The sequence below is a fragment of the Anastrepha obliqua genome, chromosome 3, assembly GCF_027943255.1.
Source record: "Anastrepha obliqua isolate idAnaObli1 chromosome 3, idAnaObli1_1.0, whole genome shotgun sequence".
NCBI classification, from domain to species: domain Eukaryota; kingdom Metazoa; phylum Arthropoda; class Insecta; order Diptera; family Tephritidae; genus Anastrepha; species Anastrepha obliqua.
The window spans coordinates 141403272-141428366 of NC_072894.1; the positions used below are offsets into that span (position 1 = coordinate 141403272).

The following is a 25095-nucleotide window of genomic DNA, read 5'->3' on the forward strand; positions in this document are numbered from 1 at the left end:
AAATAGTAGCCAAATATCATAATATAACAATATGTTTAATTTTAATTTTGTACTTATACAGGGTGGCGCAAAATTAGTCATCAATTTTGGTTTTGAATAGGTTAGGTTATGTTGACCTGGCTGGCTGAAAGCCATCACATAGACCTATTGGTCCTTAGTGGTACCAGATGGAGCGTGACCCTTACGTTTCCTTGTAGTAGGCTTCTTCTAATAAGCCTGCGTCTTTTGCGAATCTAAGTAAGCTCTGAAGCTCTAACCCCGAGAGACATTGGAACCTCTGATATTGTAGAGCTCCTAAACATTTCATTCGGGTTCCAGCTAATGCAGGGCATGATCATAGAAGGTGTTCAAGAGTTTCGCTCTCTTCTGGTTCATTGCAAAATCTGTAGTTATCATTGTTTGCAATTTCCATTTGTATGTGAGTGCCGCTAACAAATTGCGGCCTGCCAGTTTTTGAATAACTTCCTTACTAAATAAAAAAATATATATATTTCGAGTGATGGAAATCTTTATTAGGTGCCTTTAATCGTGTCAGATATTATTAACGTACGACGCCATTTGCAAAAATTACAAATCTTTCGATAGGGTGTTTAATAGTGCCCCACCTTGTATTTCTTTGAATATGCAGCAAATCAGCTCATAAAGGCATTTTTCCAAATATTTTCAAATGTGGTTGTTGTAGCAGCAGAAGAGAATGCTGCTGGAGTGGCAGTTCGGGTCCGGGTCGTTCCGATAACGTACAACCGACTGACGTGGGAACGATTTCCAAATGATCAATCCATCTTTTTAATTTTAATTTTGTAGATATATTTTTTTTCATGAGTAGCCAACACTTTTTGGAGATTTTCACAATCGCTGCGCCATCTAGCGGATTCATTCATATGACTTAGGTATATATTGTAATACGGGTCCTAAATGCCCACAGTACCGCCCCGCTAAGGTTATATGCCATATTACAACAACTTTATTATGGAAAAACATACAAATTGATATAATCCTTTATTATATAAATATAATACCATTTTTACATACATATTTTTACATAAACTTAGAGTATGTAATATCTAAATTTTCTTAAGTATTTATTAGTGCACAATAACTGAGTTAAGGGGTCCCGTGGTCTAGAATTTTCAAAAAATTGTTTTTTTTGTTTTAATATTTCGAAAGTATAGGCCTTTAAGAATATACTGTCAAATTTTTGGAACGATATATTCCCAGTATTTTCGATTCTACAGCCGTTTTAGCAGGTAGAGTCAGATTCGTGACGCGGCGGAATCAATAGAAAATATTCACTCTCAAAACTTTAAACTCAAATATCTCAAAACTACTTTTTTCGGCCTGGTTTTGTCAAAAAAAAAAAAAAAAAATATTCAACCGAATCGTTTAACATGTTGTTCACAGCATAAATGGTTATCGTGGGTGTTTTTTTTAGAGGTTAGGGTTTCAAGATGAAATAAAACGTATATAATTTAATGTTATGGCCAAGAATTTAGCTTTATTATAAAGATAAGGGTTTGCCATTTGTTTTAAAAATGATTTCGGGCAAGTGGCCGCCGCGGCTGGCTCGAATAAATTCCAACCGAGAGGCCCAATTTTCGACCACTTTTTGCAGCAATTGGGGCCGTACGTCAGCAATAACGCGCCGAATATTCTCTTCCAAGATGTCAATCGTCTCGGGCTTATCTGCGTAGACAAGCGACTTCACATAGCTCCACAAGAAATAGTCCAGCGGTGTTATATCGCACGATCTTGGAGGCCACGCCACAGGTCCACGGCGCGAGATAATGCGCTCACCAAAAGTTTCCTTCAATAAATCGATTGTTGCGTTGGCTGTATGGCATGTAGCGCCGTCTTATTGGAACCAAAGGTCGTCCACATCAACATCGTCCAATTCAGGCACGAAAAAGTCATTAATCATGGCTGTATAGCGCTCTCCATTGACTGTAACATTATGGCCGGCTTCATTTTTAAAGAAATATGGACCAATGATTCCCTCTGCCCATAGAGCACACCAAACAGTGACTTTTTGAGGATGTAACGGCGTCTCAGCAATGGCTTGTGGATTATGTTCACTCCAAATGCGACAATTTTGCTTATTGACATACCCATTCAACCAAAAGTGAGCTTCATCGCTGAACAAAATTTTCTTCGATGCGTCGCGCGAACCGAACCATTATTTTCGTAATAAATTTGCACGATTTGCAAACGTTGTTCAGGTGTAAATCTATTCATTATGAAATGGCAAACCAAACTGAGCATAAATCAAGTGACAGCTGTCAAAAAGACCATCTACGAAAAAAGTAGTGCCAACTTGAAAATCTAACCTCTAAAAAAAACACCCTTTATGATTTCAATTATTTCGTATTTTTTTTTTATTAAAATACAAAACAAAACCGATTTTTAGAGTGTAATATTCAAAACCGCGCCATTTTGTCAAATTTTTCGGAAGGGTCAACTTCAGCGCCAGTTTTAAATTAAAAAAAAAAAAAATTCACTTTTGTATGTAAAAGAATTTAAATAAAAAGTCTAAAAAAATTTAAATATCCTTTTTCATTTTTTTATTGTGAAAAAAAAATGCTAAAAATACCCTAACTTTTCGAGCTCTAGACCACCGGCACCCCTTAATATAGTATTATGAAATTGAGATTTTAGTATATGTATACTTAGTTGATATTTTCATCTTAAACTTTATTATGCATACATATGTAGCATTTGTACAAATTTTAAAGGAACACATTAGAGGCGAATTAGTTTTTCAACTTTGGACCGCATACGAAGGGTGGAGGTTCCAGTGTGAACTAGTAAAGAGAAATATGAATGTGAAAGTACCATATAATGAAAATTTAATGTGTGCAGTAATGTTTTGACATCGTGAATTTTTTAGTTAGTGTGTTATGCATAAAACAATATAACAAGGTATAACATATAATTAACACATAAATAATTATAACATATACATATGGTATACGAGTATAATTAAAATATTTCAGATTATCGGATGTTTAACAAAATGAACGTTTTTCGTTCTGGACAACAATGGCGCTCGCCTTAGCCTTACATTGCTTTGAAGCAAACTTCGCAAACAGAAGAGTGTTGAGGATGATAGGACTGTCAGTATGTAAGTATGGGGAATGTTTATGCTGCTACAACAACAACAACAACAACAACAACAGTGTTGGGGATGAAGAGAGCGGTATCAAGTCATGTAAAGCGATACAGAGGATAACAAATTAAGGGGGGAGATACATGTAAAATGTTGAAAAAAAAATTTTTTTTTTTTTTCATAATATGTTAGTATGAAAGGTCCATACTAACAGAATATGTTACCAAATTTTTAGAACATAATTTTCAGCATTTCTCATATTATAGAGCGTAAACCGTGACAGCTCTATTCTTTGCCTTCGAGCTCTGGGACTTTTTAGTCACGTTTTTCTCAATACTATATTTCTCGCATTGGCGGACACGATAACTCGAAAAGTTATTGACCGATCTTCCTGAAATTTTGCACACATCTTTCTAATGATATTACTTTCTATGTGAACCTACAAGTTTCCAAAAATTTTTTGAGAAAACAATTTTTTAGAGCAAAACAAAATGAAAAATTAGGGCCAAAATTCATTTTACTTTTTTTAAGCATTGTATTTCGTGAATTTTTAATTTTTTTAGGTTCACCGACAAATTATGACATTAATAAACACAAAAATGTTTGTTCTTTGGTTTTCAGATCACTAGAAACGATGCTAGAATGCCCGCCGATTAAAAAGCCTCGCTCCGACCTTCACAGGAAGAATTTCACGTATACCCGCCATTTTAAATTATTATAATCAAAACATTTTTTTTGTATTATTTTAATATTTAAACAAAATACATGCCAATTTTTAAAAACATATAATGACTCTTTAATAAAAAAAATAAATCACAAACATCAAGGAAAATTTAAGCATTTACATGTATCTCCCCCCTTAATTTTGGGTAGAACAATAAAATTGGTCGTGGTCCATTATCTTTTAAAGTGTATATCTAATTAACTAATTTTTGTGATCATTTTTACTTTGTATATAAATATAAAGAAATTTGCTGTAGTTGTCATTTTTTGAAAACCTTTACAATAAACGGCACAGCGACAGACCTCCAGTTACACGCAGCATTACAATATGTGACAATAAAAGTTATGAAATCTTACGTGCGCCGTAAAATTACACATCCACGCGAGTGTATATTAAGTCTCCTTGCCTTTTAGGAACTTTGTGACACTTCACAAAGCTACATAAAATATCTCAAAACCGACAGCTCTAATTTTTTTTTCTGCCGATGATTACGACGTTACACATAGCACGAACTTTATTCTGATTTATCGCACATTGTAAAAAATATATTAATTATCTGTAACGAAATTTTTATATTTTTAAATAGTCATACATATATTGGAAATACTATTATTTTACTCACCATTCTCTTCAAATTGTATAGGCTATTTTTTTCTAGTTACATCATTTATTTTTTTCTTAATTATACAGTGTTTTGTCGACTAATATGCCATTTTCGATCAGAAAGCTTTCCACATCCGATGGGAAGAAATCATCTGATAAATCGTCAGTGACCCGAACAAAATTTCCAATTAGTGCCTGTGCTTTGTACACTAGCAAAGCAGGCAGTCCTTTAGAGCGGAAATCGCGACTCATTCCAGCAATAGAACTACATATTTTGCCAAATTTTATGGACGGATATTCAGTCGCTAGCGTATCAAGGCAACGATTCAGAGTCGAGCAAGCGCTTAAGTTCTTATCGTAAATATGTATTATGACGGTGGTGTGTTTGTTCTCTTTTTCAACAAAGTTTAAAAATTCATCGTGAGTTGTTAAATTAGCAACTTTTCCAAATTGCTTTACATGACCACATTGTTGCAACATTTCGGCCATACGCTGTTTTTGATATTGTTGTAAGAATTCTTCGCTCATGAGTTCATCTAATTCAGCATCGATTTCCTCTTGCCGCTTCCGCTCTTCATCTTCCTTGGCAGTTGCAGTCGTCATGGTCAGCTTTTTGGCCAATTCTATACGCTGGCGTTCAGATTCTTCGCGCTTCTCTGCTTGAAGTTGCTTAAAACGTTGCCAATCCTGTACAACACCCTTAGGTCCAGTGTTAGTAGAAACCTGAGAACGGTATCCTTCTCCCGGTGCTGGGGGACATACGTTGGGGTCGGTGTAACCAGTAGCCCCTTGTTTACTTCCGCCTGTGCCCCTTTTATTGCTGCCAGCATCATCACCATCATTGTCCTCACCTTCACTACTGCTGCAATAATACTCTAATTTTTCACCCATTAACTTGTCTTCTAAAGTTGCCATTTTTAATTTGTTAATATAATTTGATTCTGCTTATAATTCGATTTCCCTAAATTTAATTACTGTGTATATATCGTTTTAATGCAATATAAATTGACATTTAGTAAATCAGCTGATCGTTAAGCCCAGTCCACATGTTTACAATTCGCACGCACAGGGTGAACCTTATGCTATGTTTAAAATGCTTAGATTCTTACCGATTTCACTATTTTCTTTAATTCTTAAGCCGAAGGTCTTATTTACTTGTTGTTGTTGTTGTTGTAGCAGTATCTTCGTCCTGTCAGTGTAGTGTGATTACCGGTCGTCTTCGTCTAGCTCATCTACCGGTAGGCCCAGGAAACTGGGTTGGGTCCAGAGGGAGAGAGGTGTTAGATGAGTGGGTTTGATGGGGCATGTGAAAAGGTGGTTAGTGTCGTGCGGGGTGCCTTCACATGCCGGACATATGTTTAGTATGTCGGGATCGATTCTGGATATGTAGGAGTTTAACCCGCTACATTATCCAGAAAGTAATTGTGCCAAGGTTACGCGGGACTCTCGGGGAAGCTGGAGCTCTTCGTCTGCAATAGGTGTTGGTTGGACTCCGATAACGGCATTCGGAGGTCGGGAGCTTAAGAAGGTGGTAAGGGTCTCCCGATGAATGTCGTTTATGGCCTGTCTGTACACTGTCTGATCCTGGAGTGGCCTGTCTGTTTTGTCCTGGATCTCGTCCACGTAGTTGAGGAAGTGTCTCCTGATGTGCCTGGGAGGTGGCTCAGGCTCAAGCAGGTGTCTGCATGGGTGAGGCCTACGGTGACACCCTAGCAGAAACTGCTTGCCGAGCATTTTGTTGTGCTCCTTTACAGGAACCATGTGAGCCTCGTCATGCAGGTGTTGAATTGGGGACATCAGGAGACATCCTGTCGCGGTCCTAATAGCAGTATTTTGGCAGGTCTGGAGCTTCGTCCACTACGTATCACTGGTTCCTGGCGACCAGACAAGCGCAGCATAGTTAAGAACCGGTCGGCCTATTGCTTTGAAAGTCGACAGCAACATTTCTTTGTCTTTGCCCCAAGTGCTGCCGGCGAGCGACCTGAGAACCTTGTTGCGATTCTGTACTCTCGTTGCAATAGCGGTTGTGTGCGCTGAGAAGGAGAGCAACCTGTCTAAGGTGACTCCCAATATTCTGGGGTTATTTACCGTCGGTATTGGGGTATCATAGACGTGGACCTGAAGTTGCAGCTTGACCTCCTTTGTCCAGGTGGTAAAAAGGTTCGCCGTGGATTTAGTGGGAGAAAGTTTTAAGTTTCTCGCAGTGAAGAATCGCGAAAGGCGGGCGAGGTAGTCGTTTACTTTGGTGCATAGGCCATCAATGTCATTGCCCGACGCCATTATCGTGCAGTCGTCGGCGTATGAGACCAGTGAGACTCCCTCTGGTGGCTGGGGGAGTTTCGAAATATAGAAATTAAAAAGCAAGGGTGAAAGGAAACCACCCTGCGGTACTCCTTGCCTTAGGTTAGGTTAGGTTATGGTGGTAGTCGGTCTGCACGACCAACTCACTTAGACCTTACAGGTCCGTTGTGATACCACTGTGCTACACGGGAACCTCGTTTATCTTCCTTCGTGGAACCATTTCGTGGCTCTTATGAAGCGTAGTATTGATGCCAACCCCACGCCCGACAGTTCTGTAAGAGAGTTAAAAAAGTGTTTACCTAGACAACCTGCTCTGATTTTAGCTAGGGCTGGACAATTGCAGAGGAAGTGCTCAACTGTTTCTTCCTCTTCCTCATCTCTGCAACTTCTGCAATATTCATGGGAGAAGACTCCTAGCCTCGAGGAATGCCTGCCAAATAGCCAGTGACCGGTTAAGCAAGCCACGACCTTCGAGATATTGTCTCTTGAGAGACTAAGCAATTCCTTTGTTCTTTTCCTGTTTATTTGCGGCCATAGTAGCCTAGCTGTTAGACACGTATCTTCATTTCTCCATGACCTATTGGCCTCTTGGATAAAGTGGTTTTTTATTATTAGTTTACTCGTGGCCATGGGTATTCCAATGGTACTTTTATCACTCAGCAGTTGGAGAGCGGTACCCTTTCTGGCTAGCTCATCTGCTTTACAGTTTCCCTCAATATCTCTATGTCCCGGAACCCAAATGAGGCTGACCTTGAATACGTCACTAATATCATTTAGAGCTGCCCGGCATTCCTGTGCAACCTTCGATCTTAGTAATGCCGCATTCATTGATTTGATGGCCGCCTGGCTATCCGAGAATATATTTATAGTCGTTTTTGTTAAGGCGTGCGTATTTAGGTATGTAGCCACTTCTTTTATAGCTAATACCTCTGCCTGATAGACGCTGCAGTAGTCTGGTAGTCGAACGGATAGTTCCAGTCCTAATTCTTTCGAGAAAACTCCGTAGCCAACCTTATCGTCTAGCTTGGAGCCGTCTGTATAAAAGTTTAATTCCCCCCTTCTCCATGGCCTTCTTGTATGCCACTCCCTTCTTGACGGTATACTCGTCTTGAAGAGTCTTTCAAAGGTGAGTCTAGGGATAGAGTAGTCTATTTCTTGTTTATGACTATTCAGAGAGTGCAAAATGGAAGCGTGGCCAAAGAACCGGTCTTTCCATAGCGCCATACTTTTTAATCTGAGCGCCGAGGCGGCGGCCACGTGTTTTCCTACCAGATTTAGGGCAGGTAAGTTGATTAGCACTTCCAGCGCTTTGTTCGGAGTAGTCCTTAAGGCGCCAGAGATGCACAAAAAAGCTGTTCTTTGGACCTTACTCATGGTTTTAGCGTAAGTCGCCTTTTGAGCAGATGGCCACCATACAAGTATTCCGTACATTAAGATTGGCCTAACTACCGAAGTATAGAGCCAGTGCGTAATACGGGGTGTAAGTCCCCATTTGATACCGACCGCTTTTTTGCAAGTGTATAATGCAACGTTGGCCTTCTTTACTCTTTCCTCAATATTAGATTTCCACGTGAGTTTCCTGTCTAATATGAGTCCTAGGTACTTGACATTCTCTTTCAAAGGAATCTCCACACCCTTAAGAGTTAGCGGGGAGATTATAGGGAGCCTGTGTTTCTTTGTAAAGAGAATTATTTGAGTTTTTGAGGGGTTTATATCGAGTCCCCTGCTCTCAGTCCAGCTTCTAAGCGTGGCCATGTTAGAGCGCAGAATATCCATAAGGGTGTTAGGATATTTGCCCTTAACGGCGATTGCTACGTCATCTGCGTAAGCTGTGACGTGGCAACCCCCTCTTTCCAGGGTTAGCAACAGGGAGTTTACTGCCAAAATCCAAAGAAGAGGGGAGAGGACTCCACCTTGCGGTGTGCCTCTGCAGACCTGTCTGCTTAGAGTAGTGCTTCCTAATTTAGCCGTTACCTTTCTTTTGATGAGTATATCTTCTATCAGGGCTACGACATGTGGTTCAACTCCAAAATCTTCTAATGGATCTACTATAGCGTTTGCATTTATATTGTTGAAGGCGCCTTCTATGTCTACGAAAGCAACCAATGCAAACTCTTTGTCTGATAAGCTTTTTTCCACCAACCCGACTAGTGCGTGTAAGGCGGTTTCTGTGGATTTCCCTTTAGTATAGGCATGTTGCGCCGAAGAGAGCCTATTTAAAGGCACGACACCCCGTATGTATTCATCTATTATTCTCTCCAGGATCTTGAGAAGAAAAGACGTTAGACTAATGGGTCTGAAGTCTTTAGGGTTAGTGTGTGAGGACCTGCCTGCCTTGGGTATGAAGGAGACTTTTGCCTCCCTCCATCCTAGCGGAATGTGGCCCATGTTAAGACAACTTCTAATGACAATTTTGATATACGGTAGTACAATGCCCCGTGATTGCTGCAGTTCAGCGGGGTAGATACCGTCCGTTCCTGGCGATTTATAAGGACCAAAAGTGTTAATAGCCCATTCGATTTTTGATTGTGTAACTAAGAGATTTCCTAGGTCGGATTGCCTTTCATTGTTGGCGGAATGGTTTTGTTCCACCGGCTTGTTTCCTGGAAAGTGTGTGTCTAGAAGAAGACCTAATGATTCCTCACTTGACGTAGTCCATGTATTCCCTTGACCTTGTAGGTAGCCTAGGTTGCATGGCGTCTTTGAGAGAATTTTTCTTAGTCTGGCCGCTTCTGAAGTCTCTTCAATTTCTTTGCAATAATTTTGCCATGATTCACGCTGCGCAGTTCTAACTGCTTTTTTGTAGTTTTTCAGTTCAGCCTTATAGGCTTGCCAGTCCTCTGACCTTCTCGTGGCCTTGGCCAGATTAAATAGTGTTCTAAGGGATTGTCGTAGCGAGGTTAGCTGCTTGGACCACCAAGGTGGTTTAGACTTCCCTCTGGGTCGGACAACCGGACAGCTTGCTGCTAGCGAGCTATTCATTGCTCTAGTTACCTGATTAACCAGTTTATCCAGCTCCCCACAAGTAGTGGGGGTTTTGGGGGCTTTCTTTGGCAGTAGAGCTCTTAATTTTTTATTGTAAACTCCCCAGTCAGTTTTCCGTATATTCCTGAACTGATTAACTTGGGGAGACCTAGTGTCGATTTCGAATTCAATATACCGATGGTCTGAGAACGAATTTTCGTTTGAAACTCGCCATCTTTTAATGTGATTAGAGAACATGTCGGAAGCCAGGGTGATGTCCAAAACTTCCTCTCTGTTCATGGTAACAAAAGTCGGCTCTGAGCCTATATTCAAAACACTAATTCTATTTTCTAAGATAAAGTCTAGTAGTGACTCACCTCTAGCGTTAGTGTCGCTGCTTCCCCACAGGATGTTGTGAGCATTTGCGTCGCAGGAGACAACCAAGTGTTTGTTCTTCCGGGCTGCCTCTTGCACCAGAGTACGGACTTCGTCCGGCGGAGCATCCCTGTCGTAGGCCATATAGGCGGAGGCTAGCCAAAAACCGGTTTTCCCGAGCTCGATGCTAGCCGCTACCATGTCGCCGCTACTAAGCTGTGGGAGCAAGAAGATATTTATATTGTTTTTAGCGAGGATGCAGCTACGGATCTTACCTCTGTGTTGTACGGCAATCAGTTTGAAGCCCTTCACTCCGAGTCCGCAGATTTTATTGCCGTATATCCACGGCTCTTGAATGAGGGCTATGTCAAGTCCACCGGCAGCCAAGCGGACGGAAAGATGCGCGGACGCAAGTTTGGAGTGGTGGAGATTAATTTGGATCAGCTTCATGAGAATCTGTCCGTTTCATCTCCACCATCGTGACCTCGACGTCCTCTTCCGAGGTCTCCCCACCCTCAATGTCAGCGAGGAGATCATCTTCATTAAACAGCGGCCCCACACCGGTCAGCCTCTCCGAGTCGGTTGAACATTGGCTGTTGGCCAACCCTTCTGCAGTATCGCTCCGCAAACTGGCTTTGTCACTCTCCTCATCTGAGTTCAAAGCTGGCCCGTCGCTGCGATAGATTCGAATGGTTGCGTCAACGAACCCGAACCTCACGACATTATTTTTCTGCGCCAGTGGGCCGAGCGATTCTCCATTGAGGATGAGCATCACCTGTCGTCTACCTTCTACTGGCTCCTCTACTCTACCTACCTTCCAGTTATGTGTTGGCAGGTCTCTGTTGCAGGATTTGAAAATTTCCTCGATTTTGCTTGGCTCTGCCGGCTTGGCCGGAATCCAAACTCGAGCTCGAGGCCTGCTCGGAATTTCATCCTTGCTGACCGCCTCGAGTTTGGCGCCCGGCCAAACCTCTCCTATCTTGTTTACAGCCAACCTGTAGAGCGTGGCTGACCTAGTGTCTTCGCAGGCGATGAGTTTGGCTCTACCTTGATACCAGCCTGCGTCATGACAAAGGGGAGGAGGTCCGGGGTGTTCCTCTAGGATCTGGAGGTACACTTCGGCGATAGCCTCCTCAATCCACCTCCATTTTTCCTTAGGAATCACTCCTTCCTCTTCTCCTTTGTCGATGACGGCCAGTATCTCACCGCCGCCTTTTACCACCTCACTAAAAGTTTGGTGTTTTTGGCCACCTACCTTCTGTCTTTTGGCGGCCCTTTCCATTGTCTGCTCTGCAGACCGTTGTCTTTTGGGAGTAGCATCCGCCGGTTTTCCCAAGTCGGATATTACTCCCTTTGCCCACTCTAGCGATTTAGCCTGGTCTTCGGTTAGCTGGTCTGTTGCTACCTCTCCTAGTCTAAATAGGACCCTGCTGGCCGCCTTCTTTTCGTAGTAGTTTTGTTTGGAGGGGCGGACATGTTTAGCCGGCCCCCCCCGTTCTACGCTTATGAACTGCCTAGAGGTACTAGGCCCCTCTATGGCAACCTGCCGGTGAATCCTAGAAGCAGGTGCCGACCCCCGTCCTCTATAAGAGGTTGAGGTGGGATGGGGGTTGTTTGTCCTGCGCAGAGTTGCCCTCGCAGCTTCTGCCCTTGACTGATTTGAGGCCGGTTTACCCAAGCCTCCTCGCCCCCCGCTGCCTCCTGCAGTACTCGTGCTGGGACCAGCCCTTTCGCTTAGGCCCCCTCTAACTCCTAATATCGGCGGTCTGACCACTGCCTTGCTCTCGGCTGTAGCAGTAGTCGAAGCCACCTTTGTCGGTTTTTTGGGAGGACCGACCTCCTTGTGAAAAAAGTTTTTCTTATTTGACGAATTCATTTTTGGTCCCACGAGTGTCGGACAAGGGAGGTCCGCCTGTGCAGAGGTCCGTGTGCACAGGTAAGGCTAGATAGAACCGGAGGTCGCCAGGTATCCGGAGCACTCCGTTCAAGACTGGGCTATTTTTGGTCTGGGTCCCCAGCCAGGCTGAACCTCGGCACGGGTCGTATAACACCTTGTTCCGACCCAGGGCAGAGCTTGGTCATCGTTCAAAAAGCAGCCCTAACCAAGGGAATGAAGTGCGTTCGCTCAATACTGGAAGGCATTCAAGTGACAACACTATCATCCATTGGTAAGGTCTGGTTAGTGATTCGACTAAGCCTCCGCACCACGGCAAGGTGTCTGCCATCGCGAAGGAACTCCTTGCCTTATTTTTCTCTGTTTTGAAGTTTGGTCTCGAAATATCACCGACGAGTGACGACCACTCAGGTAGTTCGCGGTCGACCTCTTCAGCCCTGGCGGGAGTGTCGACTGTAAAATGTCATCTAGTAGCGTGGCGTGGCTGACTGTATCGAAAGCCTTTTGTAGGTCGAACGCTACTAGGACAGTCCTCTCGCAGGGCGGTTTTGGTTTAGTCCACGGTTTACCTGGGTGTTTATGACGGTGAGTGCCGTGGTGGTGCTGTGCACTCTTCGGAAACCATGCTGGTGTGAGGCTGGAGTCAGGTGTTCTGTGAGGAGTGGGAGTAGAAGGGCTTTAAGCGTCTTCACTACTGGGAAAAGGAGAGTTATCGGACGATAAGACTCCCCTTGGTTGGCGGATTTCCCAGGCTTCAGTAGTGGGACCACTCTCTCTAATTTCCACTTATCAGGAATGATGAGAGTGGCCATAGACAGGTTGAAGACCTTGGTGAGGAATTCTACTCCCAATGGACCCAGCTTTTTTAACATCAGCATGTTTAGTCCGTTAGGATGGCTTTGGATGGTTTCATATGTTTGATGGCCCCCTGAACCTCGTCGCTGGTGAAAGTAAGCGGCGCACTGTTGTATGGCAGTTTGTGCAACCGTCTGGTAGCACAACGTTTGGATCTGTCGACCGGAGGATGCAGTCCGCTTGTGTTGGGTTACCAGTTGCCGGATCTCCGAATTGAGGTCCTTTATTCGAGGATCCCCGGGATCGGCCTGGCGTAGGCGATCACGCTCGTTCGCCAGAACGGCTGCTTCAGCTGGGAAATTGGGACGTAAGTCCCGGATCCGTCCAGCAGGTAAAGCGAGCCGCGGAGGCTGTGATCGCCTTGCGGAAATCGCATTCGCCTGCGCGCACATTGGTGGGAGTGGGTAGGGCTGCGAAGATGTCCTCAGTAAATTCCGCGAATCTGGTCCAATCAGCTTTGTTAAAGTTGATGTATGACCGGTGATCCGCGGAAACAAAGTCGGCTGGTTTCTCGATCGAGATGATAATGGGTAAGTGGTCTGATGCAAGTGAAAGCATAGGTCGCTAGGTTATGCTATTTATCAGACCAGCGCTAGCAATTGTTATGTCAGGCGAGCTGCAGCAATTGCCCCCTACCCTAGTGGGGGCGTCGTCGTTTACAGTGCTGAACGTCGAATCGTCTATCTGCTCTGCCAATAGCTGTCCCCTACGATCATTTGGCAGGCTTGAATGCCAAAGATCGTGATGCGCGTTAAAGTCACCTACTACCAATCGGGTTTCTCCCCTGATGAGCGCACCAATATCCGGGAGATATCCTGCCGCCCAGCAGGTGACAGGGGGTATGTAAATATTATATATTTCGAGCTCGGCATCGCCTGACCGGACAGCTATACCTTGACATTCTAAGGTGCTGTCCCTGTGGTCGATGCCTTCATCGATAAGACGATACTGCACTGAATGGTGGACTATGAACGCTAGGCCACCACCGTTGTCTCGCTCGCGGTCCTTTCTATGCACGTTGTAGCCGTCGCTGGTAATCAGGGGGGAGCTAGCGTGCAGTTTTGTCTCCTGGACCGCAGCTATCTTGATTCCAAACCGGCTCATGAAGTCGACTATTTCGTCAATCTTGCTCGTGAGTCCGTTGCAGTTAAGTTGCAATAGCTTGAAGCTTCGCGGGAATATTGTCGTAACTCGGGGGGTGAGGGATGCGTGATGTTGTCTGCGTTGGTCTTGCTGTGCGTTCCGCAAAATAGGTTGTGGCCTGATGTTGACTGGTGGCCGCGCCACTGGGGGCGGTTACGGGTGCAGAGCTCTGCAGCAGGGGGCAACGTAGTCGCGTGTCCACTCACGGGTGGTGTGCAGGCCGGAGCACCTCCGAAAATGGCACCAGCCCCTGCAAGAATTGCATTGGACAGTTGTCAGGTTCCGAGGAACTACGATCTGACACACGGAGCAGACTGTGCGGGGGACCAAGAGCTGCTGGTTTGTCCCCGCACTGGGGTAGAAGCAGGAGGGTTGTGGGTCAGAGAGGGAGTTGTGTTGCTCGTGGGGGCTCCTTACCGTTGAAGTGTTGTTTGTGGCGGCAGTGTGACGTGCCGGGTTCGACGCCAGCCCGGAAGAGAAGTATTTGGAGCAAACTAGCTGCAATGAGTTGCTCCTGTGACGAAAGATTGGGGGTAGGATACGGTACACTAGACAGGGCTAGTTTACTGGGGCGGCAGCCCTTGGTCGGGAAAAACCCGAGTCATTCCGGTAACGTAGAACCGGCTGCCATGGGAATGGTCTTATTTACTCGAGCTCCTATGTTGTAGTTAGGCGATTTATCGCTTAATTCCTGTATTATAAATAAATAAATTTATTCTTAACGATATGTATATGTGAAAAATTACATAATTTAAAACACTAAATTCATCAATGTCTAATTGTTGAAAACTTGGAGCTATCGTTGTTGAAGGTTCTTCAACTACACTGCGCTACAGCAGCAATACTCTCAACACAACCTCGACTTTTTGGTATGCCAGTTGCTTTTTTATCCTCCATAGAACCAGTTTCTTGAAATTTGTTCACTATCCTTTGAATTGTCGACTTATTCGGACAATTATTTCCACCTAAAAAATCACGAGTTTTGCGATATGTTCTTAAAGATTGACCATTTTCCTAATAAGTTTCAATAATTTTAACGCGTTATTCTATCGTGTAAAATTTCACATCGTTTACTTTCACAACGTTTATAATATGAAATAATTAATTTTTTGTTCTAGAAGAAAGTATTATTTATTAAATGGCTTATGATATGCCATATGCACAACTAATCCGAATTTTCAAATTCTGAATTGTCATCATCGCATTATACGCATCAAGGCGAATCTATTAGAGGTGGTATCGGTAAATCAGCTGAGCCGTTTCCTTTCTTTCGCCGTGTCCATGTGGCTGTCAGCTCAGATCGAAACAAGGCGAATTCATCATTTATTTTCTAGTTTCTCAATACTTTGCTTTGACAATCAAACGTACAGAACATTGTTGTTGGTCTAGTGTCACCAGCTTTAATGAATGCGCCTTGATACGCATCATATACACTTTCGATGTCTTTAATTTTTTTTAATACTTCAGTTGTTTCGGAGCTTCAATTTTTTATGTTATGTGTTGAACGAATTATTCTGAAAACTTCCAATAAATTTTCTTGTATATCGAAATTTTCCAATCTCTCTTCTAGGCTACCAAAGTCCACTTTTTCCAACTGAAAGATATAAGTTGCATAAATTTAATAGTTTAGCTCAGATAAATTTAATTTTATATTTCATCAGGAAAAGAAACAAATATGGAACCAATTGATGATACCATTTTTAATTTCACTACATTTATATTCCGATTACGACTCGACGAAAGGACCATAAAGGACTTAATGCAGAATGCCTTAAATAAGGTATCTCTAAAGGAATAGGTTAAATATCTAGGAGTTATCTTGGATCAAAAACTCACTTTGGAGGTCCACCTCAACTTAGTAATAAAAAAGGTAACGAAAACCCTTTGGACAACAAAGCAACTCTTCTGTATATCCTGGGGTCTGAGCCCTAAAATTACCTTCTGAATCTACACTCAAATGGTAAGACCTATTGTACTATATGGGGCTTTGGTATGGTGGGTTAAAACAAATCAAACTACTGCCATATCAAAACTGTGTAAACGACAAAGGCTGGTGTGCCTAACCATAACAGGGGAAATGAGAACTACCACAACTGCTGGCATAGAAGCGCTATTAAATTTACCACCCGCTACATTATCAATACAAGAGGAAGCTACCATGCAAGCTTCTCTTTTCTTCTTCTTCTGCTTCCTTTTTTATATGAAAGGAAAACTTAAACCAGGAGATCTTACTGGACACCTCAATATTTTGAACAGGGTTCAACATGCAGTATGCATAACCCAGGCGAATGATCACATGGAACTCGTACGCAATTTTATAAAGAGATACAAGGTTATCTTCCCGTCTAGGGAAGAGTGGAACACTAATCCAACATGGCTAAATAAGGACTCACAAAAATGGAGTAGGAGCAGGAATAGTGGGGCCTAGAGCACACAATTTTCCCTGCGGAGCTCTTTGCCATAATGGAAACAGTGGAAATTATAAACAAAATGGGGTTCGAGAAAGTAAAAATTAAAATACTTCCGGACATGCAATCGGTCCTCAAAGCCTTGAAATAGAGACACATTCAAGTCAAAAGTCCTAATAGCGTGTAAAAATGCACTCAACAAACTGGCCACTCATAATCAGGTCTCACTGATTTAGGCACCGAGGACATGAGGGACACGAAGGAAACGAGAAGGCAGACTTTCATGCCCAAAAAAAGGGGCAGAAGATCTATTTATTGCACCAACCCTATTTTTCGGTTTTAATAAAAATAATATAAAACAGGAAACCAAAAAAGGGATCCAAACTAAAATCAGGGAACATTGGAACGGTACAAGCGGCCTTAATAACTCCAAAAAGTTTTTGAAATTCAATGCCAACAGAGCAAAACCTGCTCTAATCCTAGATAAAAAGGGCCTCAGATTACTCTGTGGAGCACTTACAGGTCACTTTGCCTGTAATAAACACTTTTACTAGATAACCCAGTACAAGATCATGCAGGTTTAGTTGTGATGAAGAGGAGTCTATGGAACACTTAATTACCAACTAAGAGGCATTAGGCCACAGGAGACACAGAATCCTGGGCTCGTACTAGAGGAGGAAGACCTACAATTGCGCTCCCTCCTAAGGAGCTGGTTCGATTCCTCGGTATACTAAATAATTGTAATTAAGTTAATTAAGTAATTAGGGGCGCACAATAGATCCATCTGGTCACAGTGCATAAAGGCTAAGCCTATCCTGTACAACCATTACCATTACGACTCGACATTTAATAGAAAAGTAAATATTTAACAGTTGAAAGCCTTCGCCGAATATAGCTTTTTAAGTAGAGTAACAATTTTACTATTATAATTTTTTTTTTACTGATAATAAATACAAAAATATACATAATATTCACCTCATCACATGAATCCGAACCACTCGGGTTCTCCAGCGCCAATCGTTCAGCAAGTGATACAATACCACACCAAGTACGAAAATTGATTTCTTTCGACGACGTCTCCTTCTCATAGTCTAATAAGCGTAACATTTCCGATATATTTTTTTCAGTACCATAAAATTCCAAAACATCCTCAAGTGCTTTGGCTATACATTTCATGGGAATTTTACGTTCCACATACTCATTCAGTACAGGTAAGGAGTCTTCATCGACATTTCCATTGCTTTTTAATAGATTTACATCTGCGGCCTCTTCGGTTTCAATTATTTCAGTCGGCAAATATTGAAGAAAAACGCGCTTAAAAAGCTGCTTTCGTTGACTGGAGACCCACACATATTGGCTAAGGTATTCTAAAACAGTCATATCTAAAGATAAACTCATGATTATAATAGAATTTTTATAGCTGTGTGGCATTACATAACCTTCTAGTAATTTGGGATTCAACGGAACATCAAATCTTGCTGCAGACTTTGACAATTTACGTGGCATTTTTGACTGAGATACGAATGAAGGATTTTCATTTTCTTCTAAAACTTTCTTGATCGGCTTTGGCTTCTTTTCCGGCAGATACTTAATTGCTTCGCGCAAAGCTCTATTCAACTGAGTTGGAAAAGGAGTTTTTATACAAAGAAAGTATAAGCTTCAAATACAATGAATATAAATAAAACAAGGCACATTCATTAAAGGTGGTGGCACTAGACCAACAACAATGTTTTGTACATTTGATTGTCATGGCAAAGTGTTGGCAAAGTAGAAAACAAAGAACGAATCCGCCTTGTTTCATTCTGGCCTGACAGCCACATGGACACGGGAAAGAAAAAAAACATATCAGCTGATTTACTGATACCACCTTTAATAGATTCGCCTTGATATGAAATATGAAATATTACTTACGTATCTATCAAAGGTGTTTTCAATTACATCAATATCCAGCTCAGTTTTCAATGCTTGAAATGCCTCATCTGTGAGGAAGCTGCCTTTCAATAGTATTTGTTCGCTGTCTCGTTTTTCTTTGCCTGGTAGCAAACTAGCCGAATTCGGTATAAGACTAGGACGTGTACTTGGATTAAGGGAGTCCGGGCCAAGTGCAGCTACTTGTGTTTCTGGATCTTCGCTCAGATGGAATGTAGTTGTTGTAGCTAAACAAGAATACTTATTTAAATGCTTATTTGTGGTAATATATTTAATGATGGCTACTTACTAGTTGCCGGTCTTATCTTTTTTCGTTTCTTGCCCCGTCGTATATCCCCGTCGTCGATATGCTGCTCATTAATACAAGTTTGTACTTTCTTTATTTCAACGCCTGCCAATTCTTTAGTATCATCGCTAATTGGTGCATTGCCTAATGAAGTATTGGGCCGCTGATCTTCGGAACGTTGCTGCTTATTTTTTCTCTCCTCATTGGCGCCAGCACTTTTAGGTTTGACGCCACCCGTATCCGTAATACTTTGTGACATATCCGACGATGGCTTCCAGTACAGTGTCTCTTGAGAGTGTGTGCGTCGTAAATCCAAAATAATTTTTTTCCGTTTGATGATTTCATTTTTACCCAACTCAGGTGTTATGCAGCGTCGATTGTTCAAAAAGGAACTTGTGCTATTCCGTGTATGCGCACTGGTCACGGTTGGAGTTGGTGTAAGGGGACGTGAGTCGGTGCCAGTGTAACGTCGGACAAGGTCTTCGGGTATATTATCATGCTCATTGATGGGTGTGCCAACGTTTTTATCTTTTGGGAAGTGCACACTTTTTCCATCCACTGTCTGAAATATTTATTTAATGGGAAATGAGCATAAATTTACGGTATATGTGCATGGATGTATGTATACAGGGTTTAGGTACCCACTTACCAGCGAAGTTTTCATTTGGCTTATAATATCTTTTAAGTCTGACGGCGCTGGATGGTTGCATAGTACCGAGCAGCCCTTAGCAAAGGGGTTATATAGGCCACCAAATGGTCGTAACGATAGAGCCATTGGCATAGCTTCAAATTTCAGTGGTAAATCCTCAGTGAATTTCTTTGGCTACAAGTGTTTATAGGTATTTATATTTCAAAAAGTGACTGCAAAGTTTTAAAAAATATTACCTTTTCTTTTATTAAGAAATTTCTTCTCTTAGCTGGTATTAAGCCAGTTCTGCTAGTTGCATTCATTGTTGAGCAGAGCGAAAAACTAAATTGTTTGTGCCAGCTTTAATAATTGACGTTGTTTATTTACTAATTTTATTCGTTGCTAGGAAAATCTACATACTCGTATGTACGAATACATGAAATCAGTAAGTGGTAGTACTGTTTACTAGTCTTTAGTGCAGACGTACGCGTTCCCATACTAATACATTTCCTAGCAATAGAATTTACCTATTTTAAGTAAAAAAAAAAATATTTTGCTGCTATTTTCCTCACGCTATCTTGGCATACATCTGGACTCAAAGCTAGCGGATGGCCCATGCTGCTAGTGGTGCTGCCTCCTTATATTTGTATAACTTGTTATTATACAAATTTAATAATAATAATAATGGACTCAACGCTTTCTTGGAAAAGAAACACGGAGGAAAGGATGAAGAAAGCTTTTAATGCTCACTTTATCTGTGAGAGGACATTTGGCAAAAAAGCGAGCATTTGGTGTCTAAAACCGGATGTAAGCCACAGGACGATTTATGGGGCTTTCGTGTGATGGGAGGCGGTGCAGACACAATCCTACCTAAAGAATCTCATAAAAGTCCTACGATTAGCTTGTGTAGGAATTGCGCTCCGATCGACGCCTCAGGTGACGGTGGAAGTGATCTAATATATTCTACCCATTGATTTATATGTTAAAGGGATAGCGCCCAAATCTGCTTCCATGATCAGAGCAGCAGGAATGCTAAAAGAAAACACGCACGGCCATGCAACAGTTCTACTATCTGTGGAACACTTGCAAAAAGCATCGAAAACCACATAAACAAAGACAATAAAATAAGAATACCCTACAGAGAGGATTGCCAGACCAGAGTCATATTAGATTATAAGGGTCATCATATTTGTACTGTCGGCTCAATTATGGATAATGCACTGGATCGGGAGTGTACTCGGAACAATTATCCTTCAATTGCTCCCTTAGACTCTCAGACCGGTGTATCGTCTTCCATGCTGAGATTTACGATATAGACAAAACGGCAAAAACGATAAAACTAATGGACTTGCCTCCGCAAACCTTACCATTTTTGTTGATAGTCAAGCAGCGATCCAGACACTGGTCTCAGCGCACATCAATTCAAGATGTGTTAAAGAATGCAGGTGGTCGCTCTCTCTTATCCAAAAACCCAAACCATCCGGCCACTATGGAGTGGAGCTAAAGACTCTGAGCTTGACCTTCAGCGAGTGGTAGAGAATTTTTGCATTCCTTTAAATGAGCTGTACACTGCGATTGACTTGAGCGCAATCGTGGAAACCAATAGAAGGTGGCCTCCGACTACTAACTACAGAATCTCCAAAGCACTCTGGCTCTCTCTATGAATCTTAAAAGGACAAAATGTCTGCTTTGATATAACAGATCTACTACCAAAGTCCTCACAGGTGTTATAACGGTTCACTGCATTATTGGCACCCTAGCCACTATGAGTTCTGCAGGAATTGTGGAGATGAAGTAGAAATTGAGTCGGTATAACAACTCCTCTGTGAATGTCCTGGGAAATTTGCAAAATGTCTCCCTCTAGGGGTTAGTTACCTTCCTAAAAAGATTTAAGCAACTTAGTTAGGTGATGGAAATCAATTGCAGGTATCACAATGGCACCTTAAGGCTATCGAGTGTCTTGTCTTATTGAAGTAATCTAACCTAACCTATCTTCTTCGAAGTGCTATAAATTATTGAGCTTACGGGATTTCTAGGAAAAGTAAGTCGAAAGCCTTCGACAAAGTCTCGCATAGTGTTTTAATTAAAAAATTAGATTGTTTTGGGTTTCATTCTACCTTTCTGTAATGGATAAACTCTTAATAGACGTTGTGTTGTAATAATTTATTTTATCTACGACCTTTGGTACCACGTCTGGTGTTCCGCAAGGAAGCAAGCGAGTGACCGCTCTTATTTGTGCTATTTATTAATGATATTAAAACTGGTGCCAGAAATCACATGCTGCGCTGAACTTGTCCAAGTGCTTTCAAATGTCTTACTCGTAATTATCTCGCATTATCTCTCGCGTACCTAGTACAGTATCTCGACTTGTATCTTTCAGTATGTTAGTGAGATTGAGAGCCTTGGCGTTGTTTTCCATACAAATTTTCTTTTAATAACCATATAAATTATATTAGTTCAAAATCCTTCTCCATATTGGGCTTCGCCAGACGGAATGCCACTAAGTTCTCTGATCCTTGTTCTCAAAAACACATTCGAATGCGCCTTTCTCTGCAACAATTAGAACATTTTCGAAGGGATAGGGTGGATTTTATGCGTCGATTCATCACTATGGATGAGACTTGGGTCTATCACCATGATCTTAAAACAAAACAAGAGGGCAAAGAGTGGTGTGAACCTGGTTTTTCAGTTACAAAACGAGTTCGAGTCCAGAAATCGGCTAAGAAGGTGTTGGCACCAGTTACGAAAGGAATTTTGTTTATGGATTACTTGCTAATAATGCTTACAATGAATTCTGAATATTATTGTAACCCTCACGACCAGCTGAAGGAAAAAATCGTGAAGAAAGGCCCAGTTTGCAAAAGAAAAGAATTGAAAAATAACCAGGACAATGCACAGTGTCACAAGAGCATTTTGACAATGACTGAAATCCGTGAATTAAAGTTCAAATTGTTGGAGCTCCCACCGTATTCACCAGATTTGGACCCTAGCGACTTCCATCAGTTTCCAGACCTAAAAAAATTCATGGAGTTGCTTTGATGAAGTCATAGTAGCTGTGAAAGCGTATTTGCCGCCTTACCAGATTCTCACCTCAGGGATGGAATTCATAAATTGGAACAAATGTATTGATGTTCAGTGAGACTATACTGAATAATAAAGTGTATTTCAAAACATAAAATTGTGTTTTTCTTATCGAACCGCAAGGCATATTGAACAACCTAGTATATTATAGTGTTTTAAATATATGCAATATATCAATAATTTAATCTAAGTTTCTTTTGTATCACAGTCTGCAAGGACTGAAATTCACAGACTTAAATACATAAATATATAAATAAATATTCTCGCCAAAGTTCTTAACTTCTGAGTCAATAGACAAAATAGCGTATCCCACTAAAACGATTCATTGGAAATTTGTAAAAAACACTCAACGCTTATTTAAAAAATTCTGACGTTATGTACACAACGTAATATCTGCCGCCAAATGACGTTGGTTTTTTTGACGCAATTTTTGATGGCATTTTGGCACAGTGCCGGCATACGCTAGCAAAATTTTGGAATATAATTTTAGACGCGCGTAAGAATCTCGCATTTCAGTTTAGCAATTGTTCTTGAGTTGTTGACATATACATATGTACATATGCATATAACTTTCTTCTCAAAAAACTCAAAGAAGCTCCAATGACATCAAGTCGCTTTTGACGTGATAACGTCTTATAATTCGATTTAGCAGGCTGCACGCACGAAAAAATGTGTCGTTACCTTGCTTATATGTCGTTACCTTGCTCATTAGTGTTACCTTGCTCATATGTCGTTACCTTTCTCATTGCCGTTACCTTGCTCATTTGTCGTTACCTTACTCATTGCATTGAATGAACTGCAAGCGAAAGCGCAGAACGAACGACAAAGCAAACGAACGGCAACGTTCGACATCTTGCTCTCTCCTACTTAAGTGAGCGTATATATGTATGTATATGCGCATATGTACATATATAAATTCACGTATTTGTACCTGCATATGCCTTCTTATTGATTATTATTAATTTGATTCACTTGAAGAATTTAAAATAAAACCAAGTTTGTTAATAATACCTGTTGTTTTAATGTTATTATTATTAATTTTTGATTATTATTAATTTGATTTACTTGAAGAATTTAAAATAAAACCAAGTTTGTTAATAATACCTGTTGTTTTAATGTTATTTTGTATATATTATAAATGCGTCGTTATCTTGCTCATGCGTCGTTACCTTGCTTGAACAGCATGTTATGTTATGTTATGATAATATATATTATGTTATGTTATGTTATGTTATGTTATGTTATGTTATGTTATGTTATGTTATGTTATGTTATGTTATGTTATGTTATGTTATGTTATATTATGTTATGTTATGTTATGTTATGTTATGTTATGTTATGCTATGTTATGTTATGTTATGTTATGTTATGTTATGTTATGTTATGTTATGTTATGTTATGTTATGTTATGTTATGTTATGTTATGTTATGTTATGTTATGTTATGTTATGTTATGTTATGTTATGTTATGTTATGTTATGTTATGTTATGTTATGTTATGTTATGTTATGTTATGTTATGTTATGTTATGTTATGTTATGTTATGTTATGTTATGTTATGTTATGTTATGTTATGTTATGTTATGTTATGTTATGTTATGTTATGTTATGTTATGTTATGTTATGTTATGTTATGTTATGTTATGTTATGTTATGTTATGTTATGTTATGTTATGTTATGTTATGTTATGTTATGTTATGTTATGTTATGTTATGTTATGTTATGTTATGTTATGTTATGCTACGTTATGTTATGTTATGTTATGTTAATATATGTTATGTTAATGTTAACTCATTCTCTATATCCATACAAAATATCTATCAAACAAATAAAATTAAAATTTTCTTTTGAAAAATGCAACCATTCAATCAGTATTTTCTTATGACGTTATCACGTTAAACTATCGTCAGTAAACCGACTTTACAGACAACCTCTTTTTTTTTGTGGATCACTCACATGACTGTGGCGCACTGTGGGGCAAAAGGAGCTTTTTCGTTTCAAACCACTCCACTGACTGTAATTTTTGAGCGAAAGAAGTGTGGGTTCGTGCGTGACTACTATTCTAGAGCATGTAGGTTAGAATTTCCGTGCTTGAAACAGCAAAATTATAGAAACAGTTTTTTGAAATAGTGGTCGCCCCTCGACAGGCAATGGCAAACCTCCGAGTGTGCCATGAAAAAGTTCCTCATAAAAAACAATTCGCTGTTCAGAGTTGGCTTATAACTGTAGGTCCCTCCATTTGTGGAACAACATCAAGACGCACGCCACAAATAGGGGGAGGAGCTCGGCCAAACACAGAAAACAGAAGTGTACGCGTGAATTATTTTTTTATTTTTTTTAAATATGCTATTTTTTCATTTGTTATTCATTTAATTTTTCAGCAGCAGCACACCGAACTAGATTCAATGACATCCCCAAGCTAACGTTAAGTACGTTTTTTCCTTGTGTCAACTTAAGTCTAATTGAGGTTTGAAGGCATCAAAATCAATATACAGTCAGAATCAGAAGAAAATAACTGGTTTTTTTCTTGTAACTTCAAGATATATTTCGTTCTGCTTTTTGCTGCGTTTAAGTCCCACTCAAGGGCTACGACGCCAGTGGTAACTCAGGTTAGTGTCGTTCGAAACTTTCCCCGTAAATGCAACCGAAAATGAGTGAGGAGTACGCGAAGCGTTTTCAGGCGGTATTTTTATGCACGCACTCGAAAGGGCCGAAATTGTCTTACGCCGCGGCTGCAAAAGTAATTAAAAACTCAAAAAAGTTTGTTGTGATGTGGAATCAGCGGTATAAAGTGTACAAA

The 25095-nt window shown here is 40.9% G+C and overlaps 2 protein-coding genes across 3 annotated transcripts; both read right to left on the reverse strand.

Annotated features, from left to right (window-relative positions):
• Nucleotides 1-1003: 1003 nt before the first annotated feature.
• Nucleotides 1004-5417, reverse strand: LOC129242505 (phosducin-like protein). 2 transcript variants are annotated; one of them, XM_054879180.1, is made up of 3 exons: nt 4450-5417; nt 4184-4383; nt 1004-2798 (listed from the first exon to the last, which is right to left on the reverse strand). In XM_054879180.1, exon 1 carries the CDS (start codon nt 5343-5345, stop codon nt 4506-4508), a length of 840 nt encoding a protein of 279 aa, XP_054735155.1. In that variant the 5' UTR covers nt 5346-5417; the 3' UTR covers nt 1004-2798; nt 4184-4383; nt 4450-4505. The 2 variants fall into 2 exon arrangements, with proteins under 2 accessions (XP_054735155.1, XP_054735154.1); XM_054879179.1 differs by lacking the exon at nt 1004-2798 and having other exon boundaries at nt 4060-4383.
• A 9702-nt stretch (nt 5418-15119) lies between these two features.
• On the reverse strand, nt 15120-19537 carry LOC129242533 (uncharacterized). Its single transcript, XM_054879220.1, has 7 exons — nt 19471-19537; nt 19235-19408; nt 18589-19147; nt 18282-18526; nt 17810-17987; nt 17346-17752; nt 15120-15556 (listed from the first exon to the last, which is right to left on the reverse strand). Exons 1-7 carry the CDS (start codon nt 19534-19536, stop codon nt 15443-15445), a joined length of 1743 nt encoding a protein of 580 aa, XP_054735195.1. The 5' UTR covers nt 19537; the 3' UTR covers nt 15120-15442.
• Nucleotides 19538-25095: the final 5558 nt, after the last annotated feature.